At 37.8% G+C, this 24,219-nt stretch overlaps 2 protein-coding genes across 3 annotated transcripts in view; one reads left to right on the top strand and one right to left on the bottom strand.

Moving 5' to 3' along the window:
- Positions 1–4,274: 4,274 nt before the first annotated feature.
- On the bottom strand, positions 4,275–7,639 carry LOC122057308 (probable protein phosphatase 2C 23). Its single transcript, XM_042619360.1, has 4 exons — positions 5,808–7,639; positions 5,556–5,669; positions 4,802–5,066; positions 4,275–4,706 (listed from the first exon to the last, which is right to left on the bottom strand). The coding sequence occupies exons 1-4, from the start codon at positions 7,485–7,487 to the stop codon at positions 4,591–4,593; spliced, it is 2,175 nt and encodes a 724-aa protein (XP_042475294.1). The 5' UTR covers positions 7,488–7,639; the 3' UTR covers positions 4,275–4,590.
- Positions 7,640–14,132: 6,493 nt separating this feature from the next.
- LOC122057699 overlaps positions 14,133–24,219 on the top strand; it is a 12,351-nt gene continuing 2,264 nt past the window's right edge. Inside the window, exons 1-5 of one of the 2 annotated variants that reach the window (XM_042619906.1) lie at positions 14,133–14,864; positions 15,620–15,822; positions 17,125–17,210; positions 17,359–19,144; positions 19,754–20,401. In XM_042619906.1, the coding sequence (XP_042475840.1) occupies positions 15,666–15,822; positions 17,125–17,210; positions 17,359–19,144; positions 19,754–20,397 (2,673 nt within the window). In that variant the 5' untranslated portion in view covers positions 14,133–14,864; positions 15,620–15,665 and the 3' untranslated portion in view covers positions 20,398–20,401. Of the gene's footprint in view, positions 14,865–15,619; positions 15,823–17,124; positions 17,211–17,358; positions 19,145–19,753; positions 20,596–24,219 lie in introns of those variants that run through there. The other variant, XM_042619905.1, reaches the window with a different exon arrangement.

Raw genomic sequence — 24,219 nt, 5'->3', positions numbered from 1 at the left:
CACCCGCCAACCCAACCCCTCCAGAAAAAACAGGACAAATTGATTTCAAGAATAGCTGCTAACCCAGCATTCATCAAAGTGAGGTGGGAAGTGGGGACCAGGGCTCAAAAATCGGTTGATCGAATCGGGAATAGACTAGGACCGATACCAATATCTATGGTTCTGAATCAGAATATTTACGTCGGACATTCCCTTGGCAAGAGCGGATCAGGTTCACATATGAGAACGTATGAGAACGACTTTGGTTCGTGGATTTAGAATCAATTTTCTCTCTCTTCATTTAATAGATTCTAAATCTACGAACGAGTGACGTACGAGAACATTCTTGTACGTGAACCTGATCTGTTCACTCCCCGGGCTGGTTCTAGGGTTCTTGGGTTGGATTTTGGTTGATTTCAATCCTATTTGAATAAAAATTGACAAAGATCAATCCAGTTCTCGGTTTTTTTTTTTCTGCGGATTTTCACCGATTCTGAAACGATCTTCATTTCTGATTTTAAACCCTAACTAGCTTGGAATTTCTTGTAACCTTTCATTCCATGAGAGTCAAAGTTCAAATTTTTCTTTATCTCAACCTTCTCAGTCTTTTTTTTTTTTTCAGCAAAAGACTTGAGAGTTGAGACTTCTAGGATTATAAAAAATTAACCCTTCCTTAAATCTTTCTTACTTCATCATGATATTAATTTTATAATCCTGCAATTGTCTAATACGACGTGCAATTTGTTGACTTTGACTAACAATTTTGATATCAAATTCTATATATAGGATACTTAATATAATGCAGATTCTAACATGCATCTTCTCACATAATAGGATGTAAGGTTTATATATTTCAGCAATGAAGAAACAATAATCTTTAATTTCAATAGTTTATCTGTTGGCCAATGAGGCTAGAACTTAAAATTTATGTAATATGGTTATTGACCCATATGGGTTCCATTTGGATGATACCATTTTCTATATTGCCATTAGTATTATGTATAATTCCTCCCCACATTGACGTTGTGGGAAACCCTTTCTTTCTATTTATTTATTTATTTTTCAGTCGGATTGAACTGGAGGCATGTGCTTTGGCAGCCACTTGGAATGAAATCCTTCCATTTTTTAATTTCCAATTTCAAAACTAACAATGGCACATGGATGGGAAATTTCATTCAATCCCTATCTATATTTTTCTAAACTCTCCTATAAAAATGTTTCTTTTTTATTTCTCCATTTGTTTGTATTTAAGGTTTTCTACATAGGCACGATACATAGGAAGCCTTAAAACCATAATTTTCATAATTACAATTTTACCAAGTACATGCAATGAACCCAAAACCTGACCTAATTTCCCTTTTGGTTATATTTAGGTTTTCCACATAGAGAATATATAGATAACCTTAATAAAATAATTCCGATACAATTACAATTTTGTCTTGTACATATAATGGACTCAAAACCTGACTCAATTATAAATAAATACCCAATAAAAATTATTCCACTCTCACCATAGGTGAAGAAGGAAAACTCTGTCCTTAAATTAGTTATGGTCACTCAATTTTACACCGTATTGGGCACTATAATAGTCATTTATTGATACTGATATGCATCAGTTGAATCAGTATATATTGGTCCGATTCCAGATCAAAAGGGTAATTTTTTAACCAGATCAGGGCCGATCTATATCAGTGATACCAAAATTTATTCCATGTCATATGCCCCCTTAAATGTCTGATCAATTAATGGTACATACCAAAATTAATGGTTGAACTTTAAATGGATATGTGTACAGGTCGCAAATGAATGTAGAGAGCAGTTGATAAAGATTGAGAAGAGAGATAGAACAGAGCAGCAAAAACATTGATGAAGAGTAGTTTGCTTACTGCAATGAATGAATGCACAGTTAAGAAACCTTCCTGAAAATGGCCTAATGCAGCTGCAAGGGGACATGGTCTCTTGAGGGTCAGTTTGACTTATGCCTTCCCCTGTTTTCCCATTATTTATTCATAAATTGACAGCTTCATTCATAATCAACTTGCTCCAATTTCAAGCTTCATAAGGAAACAACCTAACTCAGTTTTAGGTAGAGATCTACTTTTTATGTAGGAACCAGGGTCTACATAGGAGTGTCAATGCGTCAATTTGGTGGGGCTGAACCGGTTTCAGGGTGGTAATAGGCCAAACCAAAATCAAACCCAACCGCTAAGTTAAATGTCAGTTTTGGTCAGTTTTGGTTTGGTTTGGTTTGGCTCCATTTTTTATTGACTTGACTTATAAAAGATACTAATTTTTAAGGTTCCAGTCAGTCCAGTTCGATTTTGGTTTCTATCAATTTGATAGAACCCATAACTGATAAGGATTTGGTTTGGTTCAGCCCATGCCAGATGGATCGATTTCGCTTGGTCCAATCGGTTTGGGCTGGAAATTGCACCTCCATGACCAGTGGAGAGAAATCTCTTCTTCCCTGGTAATGTGACCATGTTATGTACCATTGAGCTTATAGTAGTTAAATACAAATCTCCGCATCAAATCCCTGTTGTAACCAGTCCCCCCCAGTAAGATGGATTGAAGGTTTTTATTTTCATGGGGAAAGGTTCTCTGAAGTTTGAGCTGACCGCGGAGGATACAATAGAACCCTTTCCTCATATGAAATGACCTCTTTGAGGTATAAAACAGTTTTTTTGTTCCTCATTGTTGTGCACTTGTAGTCGCGTGATTAGAGAAGCATCTCCTTGTTTTCAAATATTTGAACTAGCTATATATGTACATCTATCTATTAAGGATTTTAAACTCAGAAACAGGGGTAGAGATGGTCCCTACTATGGATCGGTCCAAAATCCCTAGAATCAGTCGGTTCGATCAATCCAATTCCCATTTTTAATACAGATGCATCTGTGGACCAGTTAGATTTTGAGATGAGGATGCTCAAAGCTTAAGCCTTGATCATGACAGTTCAAAATATTCAGACCAGATTCACATAACCTGTTGCGAGTTTGCCATTATGGAGTTCCCAAAATTCTTCTATTATGTTAAAGGACTAATTAAATATGTTGCAAAAACCCCGCATATTCCAAGAAGAAGTCAAGAATACGTCACAGCATTACATTTGTTTATTCATTTTAGACTAACTAGTTGTGTTGATATATTCATGCATATCTAACCTGAAAGCCAACAACTTCCCTGTCATTATCTAAGAACTTAAGGAGAAAATTCAAAAAACCCAGAGATATAGATCACTTTCCAATAGCCTACTACTCTCAACTAAGGAAAACCATATTGGTTGGAGGCAGGAGCCCAGGGTTGACTGAGTGGATTCAGAATTTTCTAGTTTCAAACTAGACATGGAATGTCATTTTCTGTTCTCACTTTTCAAGCAATGGTTTTGAGATGCTTAGCCAAAATCAAAACTTGGAAGGAGGGTGGGGGAAACAAAAAAGCAAGTGTTGGGTATTGACAACCCTTTTTATTGACTCTTTATCCTGATTCCAACTGCATCAACAATGTAGTATTTATTTCTATTGCTAAACCAGTTGGCAGTATATCATCTCTGTTCTCACGCTGACACCGATGGCAAGTAAAAGAGTACAGATACTAATATATTTGTGTTCAAGATTTAGAAAATGGTTCAAGGGCAATTACTATTGGGAATAATCCCACCTCAGTTAATCTGGGACCTTTGGTGTCAATCTTCATATATTAGTTGGGGCCATTCACCAAATAGTTCAAGCTTTTAGGTTGAAATCTTACCATACCAAACGATCAAACTCATCAAAGTGACGGATCTATATATACAGACTTTGTACTGATTCTGTAAGAGATATGCTGCTCCTCAGTGGAGGTATTACAGATCAATTTGTTGTTCTCTTATTTATGAGAGCTTTTCAATTTTAATTTACTTGAGGAATATAAAGCAATTGGAAAAAAGACAATATGGAATATAAGAATTGAATTGAATGGCACTTGAAACAGAATATTGATTGATTCTATTCTCAGAATATTACTTTTGTACTTACTTGCATTTAAGTTTCAATTTCTGAGTGACTCAGAAAACCAAAGATATCAATACTGGCCTCATAATATTATTCCAAGGTCAAGTTACTTGAGTCAAAATGCTTTAGCTGGCCCTGCTGGTTCACCAACTAGTTATTGTCTTCCCATGCTAACTCTTTCAGCAATTTGATTCGAAGTTACAAAATTTTGAAGCAAGCTTGTTTTGTCTCCTCTTATACTACTGATTACTACAGAAAAATAAAGAAACCAGAGAGGCAAATAGAAGAAAGAGCCATCAGGAGTCGGGACCAATTGGTCATTCTTTTAGTAATTAATTTTCATAATGGAACTCTTTTGAGGAGTGCCATTTTATTGGAAAGTTACAATTTTCTACAACCGCTTAAAATCAAGAAGCAGGTTTTTACAACTTTACATGATTACGACTCTCTGTCTCTCTCCTTGGAGATTCAATAGGTATGTTACAAGATGGTTTTAGGAAAAAGGAGGTGGGGAAATAGGAAAATGGGAAAAAAAAAAGGAACAAAAAAAAGGGGGGGAAAAATGGGTGCCTCAAGTTCCCTGTAAATGACTCTATATTTTCTATCTGTGGACTTCTATTTACACACTTGATCTCCATATCCTTCCCTCCAAAGAGATAACAATGATAGAGACATCATCATGATATCGGCGACGATCCCCTGGTGGTATTTCAAGTAACTCATGGAAGTCCATACCTGTGATAAACCAAAGCAATATTAAGTTAATTACAATTTGAGAAATTGGATCTCTACATCTACCTTCTTCCTTTAAGTTCATCTTCAGGACTTACCAGCTTTCTTTGCTGCACGAAACAAGACTTCTTCAATGAGATATTGTGCTGGGTCTCCATCTGGTGACAAAGAAAGGAAGAGTTCAACTTGGAAGACTGCTTCTTCATTGGTGAAATATTGGTAGAGCCCATCAGATGACAATACCAAGAATCTGTCTTTGGGCCCTAGTCTCTGATGGTGGAGAGATGGGAAACAGGTGATGTATGGAGAAGTTCCTATATAATCTATTCTGAACATCTCCAGGAGTGCATTGTTCCATTTTGGCTGCAGAAACCCAAGAAGGTAACGTGTCAAAAAATGGTTGAACCTCTATCAAATCTAACTTGGTATGTGAAAGAAATGAACTTTAAGCTACATATCTCATCATGGAGTTACTTATAAATATCAGAAACATAATTTATCATATGTTTGCCATCATATACTATATCTGTAAATGAACACCAAAATCAGAGGCAAAAGGATATTCTGCAACATCCATCGGAACCATGTCATACATTATGGATTTTAAGAACCCACAGTTTGATGGTTCCCATTGCAGGTGGATCTTTGAACCCAAAGATCCATCAGACTTTCCTCCATGAATGAGGTCTTCACAACTGAGTGGGAGACTCCAACATCCCATTGTGCCTCATGTAGCAGAGGCCAAAAGGCAGCTTCTTCGCCCACTTCCTATCCTCCTCCACTGGCTTTAGTGTTTGTTTATATGGAGTCTTTTAGTACTACTCTTATCAGAACAAAGACGGAAAGTGTTACCTGTTTGAGAAAGCCAGCACCAAAAGCTCGTGTGACCTTCAAGGAACCTTTCACTCTGTCGTTCGAAAGAGCAGAGGCATCATCTGGATGTTCATTCTTTATTCTCTGGACTTCCTGAAATGCAGAGAACATTTTAAGTCATGGATTTGCTTCACCCAAAGGAGAGCACAAACATATAAAATCATATATGCAAAAGATATTAAATTAGCCAAGGATTGCCAAACACACAAGGGATGTGATGAAGGATTTTACCTCTTCCACACAAGTGGAATGGTCCAGAGTTAGCTGAACTGCGGCTAAACTGGGTAACCTGTAGGGCTGATCACCATCAAATGCTTCAAGATCATGCAAAGTTTCCTCATTGATCCGTTCCAAGTCTTGCGGACCCTTTCCAATCCACAGGTCGGGTTCTGCTTTCCGAGCTAAGACTGCTCGACTGTCACCCACATTCATCAAGTAGACATCTTCCCCTTTCATCAACATCACAAGAACACATGAGCCCATCAGAGCCAATTCAGGATTTTCTATTACCATCTTATCGGCGATTTCTAAATAGGATTCCTCTGTTTTTCTCAAAGCCTGAGAAAGGGCTTTCAAGACATCCGAGTGATTTACAGCATTAGATCCTTCGGAAACAGGATGGCTCGACTGTTCCTTTAACCTGAGGTCGAGTTCCAACCTCTCCCTGTCCCATTCACATTTCCACCTCCTCTGATTCTCATCCCATTTCTTCGCTGCCCCTTTAAACCTGTTCCTCCTACTTCTCCTCCTCTTTAAATTCGAAGTCGAGTTGGGGTTAACATCTCCACCGCCGGAGGGACTAGTCTCCAGCTGGACACACTGAGAACAACCACCATCAGCGCAATTCGGATTCTCAGTCCTAATGTGATCAGACGGGTCATCCTGAATCATAAGCTCCGCCTTCTCCTTCTCCTTCTCCAAACAAGAATCTGCGACAGGAGCATTCGAGGTCTCGTGCTTGTCATCCCATAACAAGCCTTTGAGCTCCTTATGTACAGCACTGTAAAGATTAGAAAGAAGATAATCAGGGGCATCAGGACCATTAAATCCATCATAAATCCCGACGAAAACCCAACCATGCTCTTCCGAAATGACTACATGAACTCGATCTTCTCCGGCCTTCCCTTGAGCCCATTGAAGATTCTGGCTCCCCAAAGAATCGTCATCATCCAAGCTCGTTTCGCTGCTCAGATTAGTACTGCTAACGATTAGATTCTCGCCGTTCTTGTCGGACCCAGAAATCCAGTCGGATTCCTTAACGGAGGCAACCCTTTTAATTCCCGGAACAACGATGGAGTTCCGGCCACCACGAAAGGTCTTAGCGATTGCCTTGGAGAGAACCCCCATCAAAGAACCCTTCTTGGATCGGTGCCTCAATGCGTAACCACCGTGGGAGAAACTCCTCCGGAACTGATCATCGCCTTTTTCAATAGGGCCAGAAAAGATGCCGCCGCGTTCGAGAGGCCCCGAAAGGAATCCCCTTTCGATGGGTCCGGACATGAATCCCCGCTCGAGGGGTCCTGAGAAGGCACTATCACCACCGGACAAGGGACCAGAATTGAACAAAGTGCGGGGAACTGGTTGGAGGGGAATGGAAGCGAAGGAATCGGAACTCTCAAAAGCAGCAGGACGATCGAGACAATTAGAAGAGTAGAGATCTCCAAAAGCAGTAGAGAGAGGGGTGGAGGTATTGGCACTTACAGAGGCACCGGAGATGGAACGGAATGTTGTGGTTTCCTCGGAATGAACTTTAGATGAAGAGAAACGTGAGGGATCGGGACGAACGTAGCAGAAGGAGTGGCCAAGCCCTTCATCCAGAGGCTCTGAAATCACGAAAGCCATATCGTTCCGACGGGGAGCTCCTCCGGCACCGGAGAAGCAGACGCTGAGCTTCCCGAAACCGTTACCCATCGATACGGATCCAGAGAAGGAAGAGAATTACAAAAACCCTATGGAGTTGAAGAGTTTAGAACCGATCTTTCATTGCTGATGACGATGCTTCGATTTCTCTGCTTCCTTTCTTCTTCTGGGAAGAACCCAAACGAGGGATTGTGATGCAGACGCGTCAGAAGAGCAAAGAAGTAGCGAAGGAGAGGCGTTGACTTTTGGGTTTAGATTCCAAATCTCATCAAAGCCCTCCTTTTTTTTTTTTTTTTTATTCCCACTTTGGGTAGTTTCGTACTTTCCTTTCTAATTAATTGAATTTTTTTTTTAAATAAAAAAAATGAAATTCGCGTTTTATGCGTGTGTAAGCGTTGACTAAAAGGGTTCAATGGCAACAGCCGTAATTTAAGAATTACAAAAGTTGTTCAATAAAGTAAGGGGTGGTGGCGGTGGAGACAGATTTGAAGTCAAAACAGCTAAATCCAACGGTGGTTAGGGTGTGTTCCCTTTCCAAGAGAGTGATTTATACGCCGTTGGATTATCATAGCAGCGTTGACTAACTCTTTTTAGATAATAATGATGGTCATGACGCTGTGAATCCCCACATATTAAATAAGTATAACCCCAAAATCTGGACCAAAATTACATCCAAAACCCTCCACTCCCAAAAAAATAATAAAATATTAAAGATATTTTTTAATAAAAATGGTCGCCCCTTCAAGCTCGGCTGACTTTTTTTTTTTTTTTTTTAATAATTCAAGGCATTGTTAGAAAATTAGTTTTTCTGATCGACTAAGAAAACCTGGTGGTTGAGTTTGGTCAGACCTAGTTAGAGTGATTTTTTTTTTCTTTAATATAAATTAAAAAAAATACCTAAAAATAAATAGGGAAAAAAATTAGGAATTACATATCTTTGAATTTTGATTTTAATTTTAATTTTCGTATAAATTGAATTTTAAACTTGTATCATTGCAAACATGTTCCAAATTCAACTAATCTACTATGACTTAGTCTTTTTTATTTGTTGTATTTACATTCTATTTCATTTTTTTATAAATTGATATTTCTTACATGTTTTTAAGATGATATAATAAATATTATTTTCCTCATGTATTCGTTATTTATTTCAAGTATACATTTTGATTATCATTTATATTTTTTCTATGTTTGTTGAGATCATGCAAAAGGTCTCATCGGATTAAAAAATATTCATGATTTTTTTATTATAATTTTTTTTTTATTAAAATGTTATAAGAATGAATATTAATGGTTTCTTTCGTGTGAGAATCTATATTTTTTATAATACCAATGTCTAGCTATTGGTCAGTCAATGACTTGCCTTAGGAAGATAAGATGATTATTCGTCAACTATCCAACTTAATTATATTTGAATAAAAAAAATAATTACATCTATAAGAGAGAGGGAGAGGCAAGACAGTTAAATTGGAATTTATGTTTTGGAGAGTTGAAGAAATAATTTATTTTTTAACAAGGCTTTCATTAGTTATTAGTTATTGCATTTATTGATTTATTTACTCAATAATGTGGTAATTAATTACATATTTTAAGAAAATGACTGGGTCTTCTTTGACTCAAACGATGCAATGACTGAGTCATTTTTGACTCAAACGATGCAATGATTGAGTCTTATTATTTTTCAACATGGTTGGGTATATATGACCATTGGCCATGTTAGCCATGTTTTCCAAATTATTTCACTCAACTCGGGTGATTCACCTAAGTCGAAAACATGGTTTTCCAACTCTACTTAAAATATATTTATTTAGGGAGAAGGTTCTATGACACCAATGTGGGGAGTGTAGTAAATGATATCATCTACATGAAACCCCGCATGATCAGAGTAGGAAAGAGAATGATTAAAAAAATCCCATGTGAAGTGGGTTACGTTGTTGTTAAATAGATGGGAGACTAAAAGTCAACTCAGATCAACCCAGCCAACCAATTCGGATCATAATCCCAATTTCATACGATATGGTTCAAGCTGATTCTATGTGAAAACTAGGGTTAAGGTATTTTTAAGTCGATTCTAATTATTGAAAAATTATATCAGATCAGCCGGCTGAATTGTATACAGAAAGTAAGGTTTAAGGTGGGTTTTCTGCCGAATTCCACCGATTCCGATCCAAATCCTGATTCCTATCTTTCAATCTATCCAATAATGAATCCCAATCCCGGATTTTTAAAAACTGATCAGTTGTAATATGAGACCTTTTTGAGTTCTTTCTATTTTTGTCCTCTTTTGTAATTTTATTTTGAGAATTGGAGGAATATTGGGAGTGGACTGTGAAGTTGGTCACAAGACTCGGTACTCACTGCACACGCAAAGCGTGGAGTGGTTGCAGCCTTGCAGGGATCTCTCTTTCTTTTTACTGTACCGATGCATTGGTGCGTATTGCACCGTAGCTTCAGTGCTCCGGTGATGAATTGACTGGAATACCCCTGTTACTTGGTTGACACCCAATACCATTTTTTGCCCTTTTCCCCTACAGAGAGGCCATTTGACTGTTCAGAGATATTTAAAAAAAGTTTACATTACTCGATATTGACGTCATCAAGCTTTGACTTTAAGAAAAAAATCATTTCTCCTCCAATTATTTTTATAAGAAAATGATTATTTATTTGCTTACCTCAACCTCTCCTCTCGTAATAAAGATCAGATACATTTTTTCACACAGAGAGAAAGAGATAGACACATGGGATCACTGGATAAGCCACGTTCCTTGACAAAATTTTTATAAATGTCGATTGAAGATTCCCTTGATCCAATAAGGCCTGTCCACTTAAAGGAAGGCATAGTTGATTGTGAAGATCACAACAAAATGTGTCAATCAGTTAATTCAATCTATTTTCAATTGGGTTGACCTGATTTTTTTATCTATTATTGGTGTTGTAAAAGGAGTACCTGTATAAGACTGCTGTATGGATCGAAATATTCCAATAACATAGAAGACGAATTATGCAGGGGACTGTCACAAGCAAACGAACCATAGGGCTGGTCTCAATTTTTATGAAGTTTGATCCAATTTTTAGTTTTAGACAGTGCATTCAGTCATTCTAGTTTGGTTTCCGTTTCTACCAGTTTTATAAAACACAACTTTAAAACCAAACAAATTTAGTTTGATTCGATTCAGGTTAATCCTATCATTTTGATCAACCCAATTGATTTGAGTTGAACTTTTAACACTTTTGATTTATAACTCTCTCCGGACTCTCATTTTCTATTTATGTGTGTAATGGAGAGTTTACAGTTCCTTAAATTAGTAAAATCTAAGGCTGTGGTGGACTAGACTCATGTTCCTAAATAGAGCTATAAATCTCTTACTAAATAAAACAACTACAAATTTAGGCTAAGTTTTGGTATGATTTTTTAAAATACATTATCAATCAGTTAAAAAATACACACCAAACGCAACCTTAGTGATTTGTAAACAACACAACAACCGGAACAAAAGTTGCACACAAAACACCAAAACAAAATTGACAACTAAGAGCATTACTTAAACAAATGCCTGGTGGCTTAAGGATGATGTTGGCATTTCGAGTTGAAAATTGAGAGAGAGAGAGAGAGAGAGAGAGAGAGCGAGAGAGAGAGAGAAGAAAAAGAAAGAAAAGGATAATGGATGAGGAACGTCACTAAACAATACAATATATAATAAGGAAGAAAAACAAAGGCCACGAGAACCTAGTAGGTTCTTTATTGTAAAAGCAAAGAAAAGTTCGACTAACCTTCCCACTTCCATAATAACAAACCCATTTCAGATTCTAGATTTCAAAGTTTCCATCATTTAATTTACAGCAAGTGGAGAGTTGAGAGTGGAGAGTGGAGACACCCTCCTCCACCTCTACCTCCACCTCCACCTCTACCATCTCCACTATCCATTCACTTGACCAAACTCATCATCTACCTTCCTTTTCTTCCTTCCTCCCTTCCCACATCCTCATTTCTTGATCACCTGCTTTACCTCCTAATTGGCCTTGCAACTCATAAACTTATTTGAGATGGATTCAACAAACAAACAATACAAGAGATCTTCAGAAAAAAAAATAAACAAATAATATAAGAAGCTTCCATATATGGTCTCCTTCATGGAATAGCATAATATAATGGCTTCCACCCATGTTAGCCTTGCTTTTAGGGGGCCAAAAATGTCTTCAAACACCTAACTTAGGAGATATTATGAGTTATTAGTGCTCTTAATGCATTGACTTTCAATTTTTAAGAAACTTCATTGCTTCATCCTCTATCTTGATTCTTGACCCCATCTTTTGTTTTTTGTTTTTTTATTTTTTATTTTTTTTTATCAAGAAAAAGAAAGAACTTTTGATTGGTCCTTTATATACAAAAACTATGAATTTGTCTTTTTTTTTTTTTTTTTTTTTAATGTCTTAATTCCTATTTGCCAGTACTCTGTTCCTCTCACCTTGTAAAGGGAGAATGATTGCCACATCTGCTGCTGGTGACTTACTTGATCAAATTTCATAAAAAGAATAAGTACCTACAAATAATTAATTAGAGTACTTATCCATTCTCTTTTTAAGTCAAATTTAAATAAATATCCTGGATACCTTTCACTGCATGTGATTTGACAGTCGCTGCAACTTGGGGGGAGGGGTTGGGAGGGGTCTTGCTCTTCCCCAATCTCCCAATCATGCATTAATAGTCAACCATAAATTTAAATTTAGTGAAGCCATAATTATTCATCTTTTATCTATGGTAGAGATGTGGAGTTTTCTGAATTGAATAAGGACCCAGCTTTCCTTAAGCCACGGTGAAGGAATTCTTCCTTCACATTTCACAACAGGGCCTCCTAGTTGGCTAGTCAGCCGTTGTCAACTTGCCCCCACCACCTAGTATAATGCAGCTGAGTTCCATCACCATTGCCTTAACTAGTCTGGATAACCTTATCGATTGATTTTTGGAATTTGATCGTCCATCTAGAAGAAACAGATGCAGATGGGTGGAATGGAATATGGGGGTTTATAAATGGAATGATCTTAATTAGCCCAGTGAGGTAATCTTTCCAATATGGGTAGTGTGGTGCTTGCGCCTTATGTTCTCACTCCTAAGTCCTACTTATTAGAGACACAGATCTCCTACCAATCCTCCACTTTTGAGTCTACAATTCATATGCTTGAAAGCATACACCTTCATCTCCCTGGTGGAAATTCAATCCAACAAGATAGGAAGATGGGTGGTTGAAGTTGCTAGAGAATAGACAGGAGCATGCTTGGGCTTGGGCATCTCTCTCTCTCTCAAGCTTAAAATCCACATGGCTTCAGTGCATCTTTTTGTTCTTTGCAAAAGGAACAGTCACAACAACTTGCAAGTTAGTAACTAAGAATAAGAGGGCAGGCTGCACTCTTATGGAGGGACCTACTAGTATGGTTTTGAATCTTCCAATGACAGGACATGCTAGCCACTGAGTAGGAAAGACTGTGCCCTTCAGAGACCTTTGCTTGAAATCTATATATGCATGCTTGCTTTTAAGATGTGTATCCAGAGACTCAGACTCCATTGTACACCACACCATCATTGGCCATCACCAACCACCAATTGAGAGTAGAGCATAGAAAATAGAACAGCAGAGACCACACATTTTGGATTACCTTTGATGCCTCATCAATCAATCACCAATCATCATATACAGGCAACATCTCTGTGAGGAAGGCTAAGTGCCTAAATCTAAAGTGTGTGTGTGTGTTGGATTTTCGTGGGTTCCAAGCTCCAACACAACCCCAGCACTACTCTACTGCAACTCGGTTCAAACCGAGGTGAACCAAGACTCAATGAACAAGGGCAGTGCCAACTAATTGAGATTAGAGTTGTATCCCATTCCCATCACTTCATAAGCATTAATCCTCAAATGGTGATATATGGCTTTCACTAGTGAGGCCACAAAGCAAACATGTTGTAATCAATTTGCATCCCCAATGCTTCCATTCTGTCTCTAGTGTCTAGTGGGTAGAAAGGCTTAGAGAGAGAGCCAGCCATGACATAAAGCTGCGTCTAGGAATTTGCAGCTCCAACCACCAGCCTTGAGGGCCTTGACCATTTCACCTCCTTACCTCTTCTATACCTGAATAACCTTCCAAGCTGAAAACACTGTTCTTGCCATTTGGGAGCCTTGCCCATATCACCTTATCTCTTTGATCAGGGCCCTAAGGTGTTCATGCAATAAGAACAGTAATATAGCCGGGGGTATCTCTCCTTCACCAAAGCTGTCAAAAGACAACCTTGATTAGTAACCAATCTCCAAGTTCTAATGGAGAGTGCAGACCGATTCCATCCTTGTAGTTTGGCCATTGAACGCTTCAACTAATAATGGAGTCAACTGGTTCATCCAATTCCAGACGCCTCTATCACATATAGACGTCAGGTGTTCTTCATTTTTAGGATTATAAAATTTAGAAAAGAACAAGTCAGAAAAATACAGATATTTATAGAGCTTACGCAAACATTAAGGATTTGAGAATTCAGATTTGAGTTATCATTCAAGTTTTAATCAATCCCTTCTAGACGCCCGACTCAGAGTTTGACCAATTCAATTCAACAGGAACATCCGCGTCCCAAAATAGGCTAAAAATCCAAGAAGACAACTTTCATTTCCAAATCAACAAGACTTGTCAACCCATTTAGCAAACGTAATCCGTAAATGAATGGGGGAGGTTTAATAAGATTTAGAAATCCAAATTTAACCCATCCCAAGAAACGAGAAGTTATCAAAACGCAACCGTACAGTTTTACAGTTAGCGTCAGTTGAGGAATACCAAATTGTGAAACAGTCAACCAGGAGGAGAAGGGCTAGAGACTCTTGAGGCAGAGGAGGCAGAGTAGTTGACGGTAAATTAACGCCTAAAGTAGAAAAAGACACAACGAGCGAATGAGTGTACGTGTAGCAGAGAGAGAGGGAGAAGCAGGTTGAGGTTGTGATTTCGGCATTGGCGTCCTCTATTCAAACTTTTGGGCTGCGTCTGCGTGGACGAGCACCACAAACTCAGCTCAACCATTTGGCACAAACGATCTGTTAGAACAATTTTACAGAGCAAATTACATCCCTGCAAGGAACCACCATCTCGACTTCTTCTTCATTCATTCATTCATCCGTCTCTCGTTTATGTCCATTAAAACAACCTCTCCTTTTTTTCAACTATTTCATATAATTGTAACACAAAGTTATAATTGGAATTGAAGTAATTTTCCCTCTTTTCCTTCCACCTCTCCTTCTCTCAAAACCTCAAATCTTAATTCTTTCCTCCTTTCTTTCTCTAACTACTCTGGAGTTATATCAATGGACCCCAAGACACCCGAGAGTCGCCCCTGTTCCTTGCTTTTGTATTCTGTTCTTCTTCGTTTTGGCTTCCACTTCCCTACCCAACGTTAAGGTATGGCTGCTTCCTCATTAAATTTATTCTTTTATCGAATACTTTTTTTCACTAATTCAGGCTTTCACCCCCCCCCCCCCCACCCCCACCACCCCATCTCATCGCTTTTTTTCCCCATATATTTTTGGGTGATCACCATCGGCACCTCTAATTTTGTGATATTTGATTAGTGTGAAATTTTCTTTTTGTGTTGGAAATGGAACCCATTGCTTGGATTGCTCTCTGCAGTCCACATAGGCATATTACGTTTTCTTTCTGCAGTCAGGTCCCAATGATTATTCTCTGTTACTTACTTAAACCTTAGAAAAAAAAACGATAGGATTTCCTGGCGCTTCAATTCTCTGTGGAAGCTTTTGGGTTTGATTCCACCTCTGTACTTGGAGGCTATTTCAGAATTGGTCAAAGAGTTTTTGGAAAGTTGTATGGGTTTTCTTAGTTTTCTGGGTACTCTGTATGTGGTGTTTACTTCCTGTTAATAGTCTTGTGAAGTCTGTTTTATCCTGTTATCCGGTTTGTGGAGTTAGGCCTAGGCCTAGGCCCTATTGATTTTGTATTGATAAAACATTTGGCCATTGCTTCTTTCTTCCCCTCTGATAAAATTTCATTCTCAATAATGGAAATTCTGAACATGAATACATATTGCAAACCCCTGGCACTCATACTCTCTCAGTTGAATATGCATGTATTTGTGTGTGCAATGGGCAATTCACACTTCAGAAAGGTATCTCATATTCCTGACTAAATTTGCTAATCAGGTTTCACAACTTCGCGGCATCATTTGTTCCTATTTTGCCATAGCAAATGGGAAAGAAGCAATTGAGACGTGAATATTCCAGCATGTCATTCTCCAATCGTGGCTGCATGTCAGGCATATTTCATATCCTCTACCCCCATCAGTGGCATAATGTGAAAAGGATGCTCCCACACAAGAGGCACAGCGCTGGAAGGCAACCTGAGGGTTAGAAATATATCCTGGTCACTGGACTCACTCTGCTTTTTCACACATTATGGTTTGATATATATATATATATAATTGTGTTGATTGTGAGCAGTCTCCTATCTTTGGCTGTGGAGGATTGGTGTTTCTTTCATAGGTTCATGTGGTGTAGATTGTAGACATTAATCCAATGGAAGTTTTGAAAGGCTTGGAAAATCAAGTTCTAAAAAGAAAAGAGCCCCATGCCTCCAACTTCAGCCTTAATACATGAGCAAATTCTGTTTTTGTTAGAGTTTACAAAAGGAGGTCTTGTTTTCATTCAGTTTATCACTAAGTCAACCCACAATTCAAACATCTTATCTTTCCTTGCACTTACAAGTTACAACTATCAATTATCAATCCATTCAAACTAGCTTGACAAAGTGGCCATTATAGTGAAATATGTTCTTCATCATTATCAATCAGGCATTTAATCATTTATGTGGAGTCATTCCTTCCCTAGTCTTGTTTCACTCACATAAAGCACCCATTAGTGTTTTGAATAATTTCAGATAAACTTATTAATCATTTTCTAGTTTTATCACTTAAAAGTTCCTTTTTTTTCCTTCTGGATTTTTGAGAATCGAATTCACAGTTGTACGATGGCACACATTGGTTGTCTACCAATATCATTCAGAATAGTTTTTACCCCAAAACCAAATTATTCCAAAGATAAGTCTAAAAAATATTCATTAATCCTAGCCCCATCTATATTTCAATTCAGGTTTTGCTTGCACATACTCGGAGCTTAGAGTTATTGTTGTCTAGATTCTAGAACTTGTGTTCTATCCACTTGAGGTATCTGATAGTCGAAGATATTAACCAAATTAGCAATCTAGTTTCTTTAATGTTCTCCATAGTTATTTTGTAGGAAGTGGATCTTTTAATGCTAAAAAATTTTTTAACTTCGACTAGTCTTTCCAAAATTTCCTATGTGCAAATATTCTGGCTTTTTCCTGGATGGTAAGCTTATATGCATGTTTTAACCCCATAACTTAGAGACCCGAGGAGAAGCCTGAATTGATAGAGCAGAAACAGAAAAGAAGGGCAGGATCTCATGCAAAATATTTATATTTTTCTATCACCAAATGGTATATATTGTAATCAATGGGATCTTCTGTGAAGTGTTCTGTATTTGTTCCTATGTTGGGAACAGCAAGTATACCTAAAGTGGAGATATAGGTGGTTTTCTAGCAATGGAATACTGTAATGCCACATGACTCTTATTCCATTGTGTGCCTTGTAATATCTGTAACTTCTTCCATTTTCCTTTTCTTTCCCCAGGCCTCGAAAGTTCAAAAGTGGATCGGAATATCCCTAATACCATCGAAGCACAAGAATCCATAGATGGTGAAGTGGACAGATTGCTTGTAAGTAACATACGATGATCCTTGTAGGCATGATTCCATTGTTTATTTAAGGCAAACAACCGCAGGTTCTTTCTTCCTTCCAGTGTTTTTTGGCCTTCTTACTCATCTAGAATTTTCCTTGACAGAATTTGTTATTTACAATTTTCAGTTTGACAAGAAAATAACAGAGACCAGAACAACCAACAAGAAATCTGGAAAACACCACATCAAAACACTAATTGCAGAAGAAATGTCAGAAGAAGATGATCAGAAACGCCGAACTAAAGTATTCCCTGCACAAGTACGGCTTCTGCGTACTGATTCCATCCATCATTTGGAACCTTCAGATGATCGTTTCTTTAAGGATATGACAGAAAAAGGCAACAGCCCAAGAATTGGTCATTGCCAATATAATGTTAGGAATACTGGTGTCAGCAAGCTGGTCCCAGTCATGCCAGAGCCTCCTGAGACAGATGCTAGCAGTAAAAAATGTGAGGTGTGTGGAACAATGAATGCTGAGAGCAACATGGGGCATGCTCAAGTTGATGAGTTGAGGAGACAGCTAATTCAGAATCATCCACTTCTTTGGGATAAGCTGGACAAGGGCTTGTCAAAGCAGAAGTACAGGGATGCTAGGGATCTTATAAGAGAAGATTCACTTCCCCAGTCAAAGGAATTTCTGAATGTTCTGGATGTGTTTCAGGTAAACAAGGAGTTATTTATGAAAATTCTACAAGATCCAGACTCTTCTCCGGCAGATGAATTCCAGAATGTGCAGATTTCCAATGCAGAGAGAGAATTGACCAAGTCAAGTTCATTCCCAGTAGCTTACTTGTCATACAATAACAATGTTAGGCCAAGCAATCTCAAAAACAATCTGAGGAAAATCAAATCTTTTACAAAACGAGAGGGGCAGCTGCAAGATGGGAGTTCGGTAATTGATTCTTCAGATGACATTATTACCGGATTGATGGCTGATCGTAATAAGCAAGAAAAGGTAGGAACTGCTGAACCTAGTAAAGATTCAGATTATTCTCTGGGCTCATCCCAAGCGTTGAAGAACCAAGGGCATAATCCAGGAGTTACCACCCGTTTCAAGAATATTAAGCAGCGGATAAAACATGCAACCGAAGGTAGTGGAAAGGAGCATCACCGGATTTCTATGGATGCAACCCTCCATAAAATTACTTATGGTCAAAAGCATACCAAGGATGGGAAGAAGGAGATGTCATACAACTGGAAGAAGCCCCCAACAGACACAGATTTTAAGGACAGTCCTAGTAGTTATGGGAGAGACAGTTCTTTATATGCTCTAGGCAATGGTGGTCTCCATCGCCTCAGAAGAACAACGTCTCTTAAAGAATCACTGGATAGATACTCTCAATTGTTTGAGTCAACTTTCAGCAGAGAATCTAAGGAACATCAAACTGATAGAGTAAGGCTGACAATTGAAGATGTGGGATCCTCTTGTGGACCAGCCCCAAAAACCTTTGGAAGGTTGCTATCTCTACCTGAACTCGAGTCTTTTTGCTCTCTGCAAAGTGAGTCGGATAATTCTTGTTTGGGGATGTCAACTAGCATTCATGTGGACAACCCTGCAAATATGGAAAGGTCCGGTTCTGATCAACAAATGCTTGCTGATCCTACTATATGTGCAGAAAATGACTGTGAATTAGAAGCTTCAGTAGAAAATGTAACTCAAGAAATCTTGGTGGAAGTGAGTGGAAGTATTCTAATTCAGGGGAATGAGGTGGGACTGATACTGAATGCAGATGATGATCGTAAAGTGGATGAAATGAGTGGTAATTTGGACAATCAACCAATGCTGGAGAATAGTTCTACTTCTCAACATCAGCAGGAGATTGAGCTTGCTACAGTTGCTTGTGTTAAACAGATGCAAACAAGTCCAAACTCTGTTTTAGACTGCCACCTTTCAGAGTTTTTCATAACAGAAGGTAATTTCCCTGTGCCAATTTTTTTCTTCCTCAGACACTAAAGTATCACTTATCGCACTCTAATCCTACTCCCTACTTTTAAGTGTTTTGTTAACATAATTTGGCGCTTCTGAAAAAATGTAGGGAATTTTAATTTCTCCTATTTCTATTTCATCTACGGACCTTGATGCAACAGTAAGGTTGCTCCATTGTGACTAAGTGGTCATGGGTTCGAGTCAAGAAACAGCCTCTCCATGAAGCGGGGGTAAGGCTGTGTACATTTTGAGTCTATGAGCCTCCCCAGACCCCACTGTGGCGGGAGCCTCATGCACTGTGTACGCCCTTGTTTCAACTCCAAATTTAATTAATTATTTTATTTTGTAAGGGGAAAAGAAAGTTGCAACTACTTTTATTAGATAACTAAGACAGTTGATTGTCATGCTGATCTCAAACGGTCTGCTACAAGTCTGAGCTGTTGGCTTTCCAACAATTAATGTTCATTCTTTCTTACTTGTGCACTGATATTTTGAAAGAAAAACGTTTATATGAAAGTATGTTGATTTAATTAGATTTCTTATGAAATATATATTGTTGCTAAAAGTAGCTATTCCATGGATTTTCTTCAAACAGAAGCAGACTCGGAGTTAAATAATGAGCTGGAGGACTCTTTGGTCAACCTGCCATATGGAAATGGAGTCATAACAAAGATTGAGAATGTGACAATTCTGAGCAAGCATTTTGACAGTAGTGATCTTCCGCTTGTCCAAGTGGATAAAAAGGATGAATCTGATTTTAATTTTGTGAGGGATGTGCTCAAGCTATCTGGTTTCAGTGGGAATGACAAGCTCAGGACATGGCATTTGCCAGAGCCGCCAATTGACCCCTCATTGTTTGAAGAAGTAGACTGTTGCATACAGGAAACTGGCTGCAATTGTGATCACCAGGTTTTGTTCGACATAACTAATGAGGTCTTAGTAGATATCTATGAGAGATCATTCATGTACTGGCCCCGGCCTTTGTACACCAACTTGAGCATCCGCCCATTGCCCATCGGCTTCCATGTTCTCGAAGAGGTATGGGCCAGTATTAGCTGGTTCCTAAGGTATCAACCAGAGTCCGATCTGTCATTAGATTACATCGCATCTCGTGATCTTGCTAAGGCTGATGGGTGGATGAACCTCCAGTTTGAAAGCGAGTGTGCTGGACTTGAGGTTGAGGAGTGGATATGGGATGATCTCCTGGATGAAGTTCTTCTTGAGCTTGAGGAGGTCTGATTAGGTACCCCTTTCTAAGGGTGCTTTCTTCATCATTGTTTTCAGTTATACATAACGTTTTGCCTCCTTATTTATTGTGTAAGTAATAGGGTTTCTTCAGTTACAACATTGTATAGATAGAGGTGAATATAGGAGAAAGAATATTTTTGTCAAAATTAGTTACATTGTACAGTTAATGAAGTGTTTTACTTTGTTAAATCATTTGCTTCAATGTCCCAACACCAGACTGGATTTTCCTATTAGTAGTCTGTTTCTTGGACCCATTTGCTCTGTTTTGTGAATTGAATTGAGTGGGGAAGTCTATAAGAGAGAGAGAGAGAAGTGGGGGGCACACATTTGAACCGCAGCACATTATCCATTGTAGTAATATTTTATTTTTTTGGAATATCTTTAATTTCATTTTAGATGGTGCAACATGTAATTTAGAACCAATTAAGTTACCGTCTTAAGCAGATCAAAAGTTTTATTTCCTTTGTCATACTATCGATTAAGACCACTCCTTATGTACATGGGAGCCCCCCAAAATAAATCACCCAACCTTAATCCCAAGATGAGGAAATAAACAAAGGATCAACTGGGGTGAAGCTGAAACAACTTATATAATCTAAACTAATAGAACTATAACTTGAAATCACAGTTGGCATTTGTAGTCTCTACATTTAAGTACAAATGGTGAAGAGGGAGTTGGTTTAGTGTCATGGATTTCCAGTTCTCATAACACAGGCCTATTTTCTGCCACAGAGCATTGTCAAGTTGGGCAATCTGACCATTGAATGGTAGGAGACCAATACGTATTACTCAATGGTCAAAATTTAGGATCAAACTTAATTAAATGACCACCATGTATTGCACAATTTCTATCTATTTTTCAATTGTGTACATAGTCATCCATAATTGAATATCCGAATTCAAACCCAACATCCAATTATCTAAACAAATATCCATATGAATGCATTAAAAAAAAAAAAAATCCATATGAATATGCTGGAATCAATCAGCATTGGGCGGAACCCTAGAAAATCTGTATGGACAGGTTGATTCGAAACTGCTTGAATTGGGATTCCAAATCAAATTGTCTGATTCTGTTTTTCAAACCCTGTTCAAGACAAGTGATCTTATATAGAGACGGAAATAACAGAACAAGACCAGTTAAGGTAGAACATTGATTGTACCTCTGCTCATAGATTTGCCAGTTGGAATTTAATCAAGATCTTTACTCCCTACTAGGGTAGCAAAAATTGTATGTGAGAAAAGAGGGGAGAGCAATATGAAACACAACCAAAGTGATCAAGGAAATATTCACTACATTCATTATCATAAATCAAGTGTCCCCAAAGCAGTTTCTACCAGGATGTAACTAGAAATTGATTTATAGTAATAAAAGAAATATCCATTACATTCTTGATCAAATCAATGCTTCACTCATAATCAAGTGTTATATGTATAGAATTAAGAACTCTTATCAACAATGTTTCTGCTACATTAATCAAGAAATGAAAAGTGGCTACAGGGACAACACTGACTCATCCTAAAATCCATTCCTGATTGACCAAGGCAAATACTCTCTCATGAGCAAGCCTATGGGGTCAGTAAGGTAGGTCTGCTACTGAAAATGCTTATGAACAAGATGTACAGTTAAAATTACTATTTTCCTCAGTAGTCTTCCCAATTTGTACTGCTAATGGAAGTGAATCATCCCCGGCCCTGGAATTGTGATTCACTACAAAATAGACCATATTACCTAATAATTTTCCTCATAGCGGTCCTATATCCTACAGACATGAGGCCAAGCTCCCAAAGCATTTTGGTAAATTCAACAGATTCACTTTGGACCCCAGGGATTTCAGACCAGGCAAAAAATTCAAATAATTTATCAGCCACAACCCAAAAATCATACTAAACTTGAAAGTTGAAGCCAACAGCATAGATATCTTATCTTTTCATAAATCAAAGAATTTCTTATGATGTAAATAAATTATCTGTGTTAGCAATATTTTGGTTTATTCAGAAATAGGAGGCTAATGTAGGGGCACATGTGTCACTTTCCTGTGAACAATATAAAGCCAAAACTTCCTGATTATCATTCTTAAGAATCACTTTCCCATTTCTGCTGAAATCATTTACAGTAACATTCTTATACTATAGTTAGAGAATCAGTAAATATGCTTCCCAAAATAATAACAAAGAAAATCAAAAGTGACATGCGACGCAGCTTTATACATACCACATGCAACTGATGCAAGTCGATAGCCCCTACAATCACAGGATATTTAAATTTTTGAAAAAGAATCATTTACTTCCTTGCAGTGCTCTATAACTAAGGTTCCCCAATAACTGAAGCAATTCATATCTACAAGCTATATTCTCACAAATCTCTCCAACATGGGAAAGCTACATATAAAATTAAGTCAACATATTCAGACGTATGGGTAATAATTTACAATTTTCACTGATTTTAAATTGAGGAGCATGGTTGGTGGTTTAAGGATGCAAAGAAACAGAGCGAAAAATGTGTACAATTATGAACAAAGAGATGTAACTTTTACTTCGTGAACAAATAGAATTCCTTTTTTGGGCTAACTTAGTTCTCACAATACCTTTCCTCTCTTAGAAACTTTAGGATCTAAATTTTTTCATATTATGAGTTCAAATTGCACCTCATATTTTCATATTGTTGATTTTGCCCATAATATAGGTGATATTGAGAACTTCGTGTCAAAAATGTTTGTGTGATTGTCAGATTCTTCTAAGTATTGGTACATAAGAATGTTTATATGTTGAGGCCTTGATTTATATTAACATCTTAGCACATGTCAGACTCAATCCTGTTTTTCAGATACAGCATCCATTTTCACATGTCTTACTGACTTACTGGTTTTCCTTTGTTTTATTGTGATCAATTAGTAATATGCTGTGTGTGTGCATACTGATTATGGTGTAGGGTCCAGCCTTCCAGGTTTTCTTTTCACAAAATTGTGTGTATTTGCAATGGATCTAAGGTAAATGGGTTGAAGGATAGGTCACCACAACATGATAACCTTCATAAAGAGAGAAAAAGCTGTCCCCCATTGTCGAATCTTGAGCTTAAAAAGGTAAGAGAAGACTGGTCAGTGATCACTGCAAGAGGGTACCATCTTCCTACCTCAACTCTTTAGTTTTCTTCATTCGTTGCTTCATTAGTTATGGCTACATTCACGGGGCTTTGATAGTTCAATTAATATTGGAAAAGCTGAGTAGTAAGAACTTAAAACACTAGCTGGTCAAAAGCATTCGCTGGCATGGTTTTAAAAATCTGTATCGGCCGTATATCGGGATAAATCAGACGCTTTTGTCCTCAAATTTTTTTTTACAAAACCTATTTTTTGAACAAATTTACTTTTAGTTAGAACCATGCCATCCATGATCAGACAGGCATCAATATTGGGCACAGCCGATAATAATTCAGATTGGCAGACATGCCTGATTTGATACCATTTTTTAAAACCATGATCGCATGTTTCTTTCGGTTCACATCATCTAATCAATCCACGAGAGAGAGAGCATTCTGCGTTGACACTAAAATAAAATAGCAGGCGATATGGTAATATTGTATTTACATCTTCATTTTGTGTTTTCAACCATATAAATTTTTTCCCCCAATTATCTTTTGGAAACATCCAACTTTTTAATGGATTTTCAGAGCATTATTCTACCACATGGCTAACTGTTTTTTATGGTTGAAATTTAACTCGTGGAGGATTACAATAGCTTTAACTGTCCACAAAATTTACACCGATACAACCTGCTACATTGTAGATACGAGGCTGAAGGCCCCGACCAGAA

This window comes from Macadamia integrifolia, chromosome 12 (assembly GCF_013358625.1).
Source record: "Macadamia integrifolia cultivar HAES 741 chromosome 12, SCU_Mint_v3, whole genome shotgun sequence".
NCBI classification, from domain to species: domain Eukaryota; kingdom Viridiplantae; phylum Streptophyta; class Magnoliopsida; order Proteales; family Proteaceae; genus Macadamia; species Macadamia integrifolia.
Note: the sequence above shows the minus strand (reverse complement) of the source record. Positions and strands in the feature narration are given on the sequence as shown.

Coding starts and splice junctions, on each gene's coding strand:
- LOC122057308 (XM_042619360.1), bottom strand. CDS start 7,487: ATGGGTAACGGTTTCGGGAAGCTCAGCGTCTGCTTCTCCGGTGCCGGA. Junction 5,670..5,807: donor ATTCCACTTGTGTGGAAGAG/GTAAAATCCTTC, acceptor TCTGCATTTCAG/GAAGTCCAGAGAATAAAGAA. Junction 5,067..5,555: donor GTGCTGGCTTTCTCAAACAG/GTAACACTTTCC, acceptor GGGTTTCTGCAG/CCAAAATGGAACAATGCACT.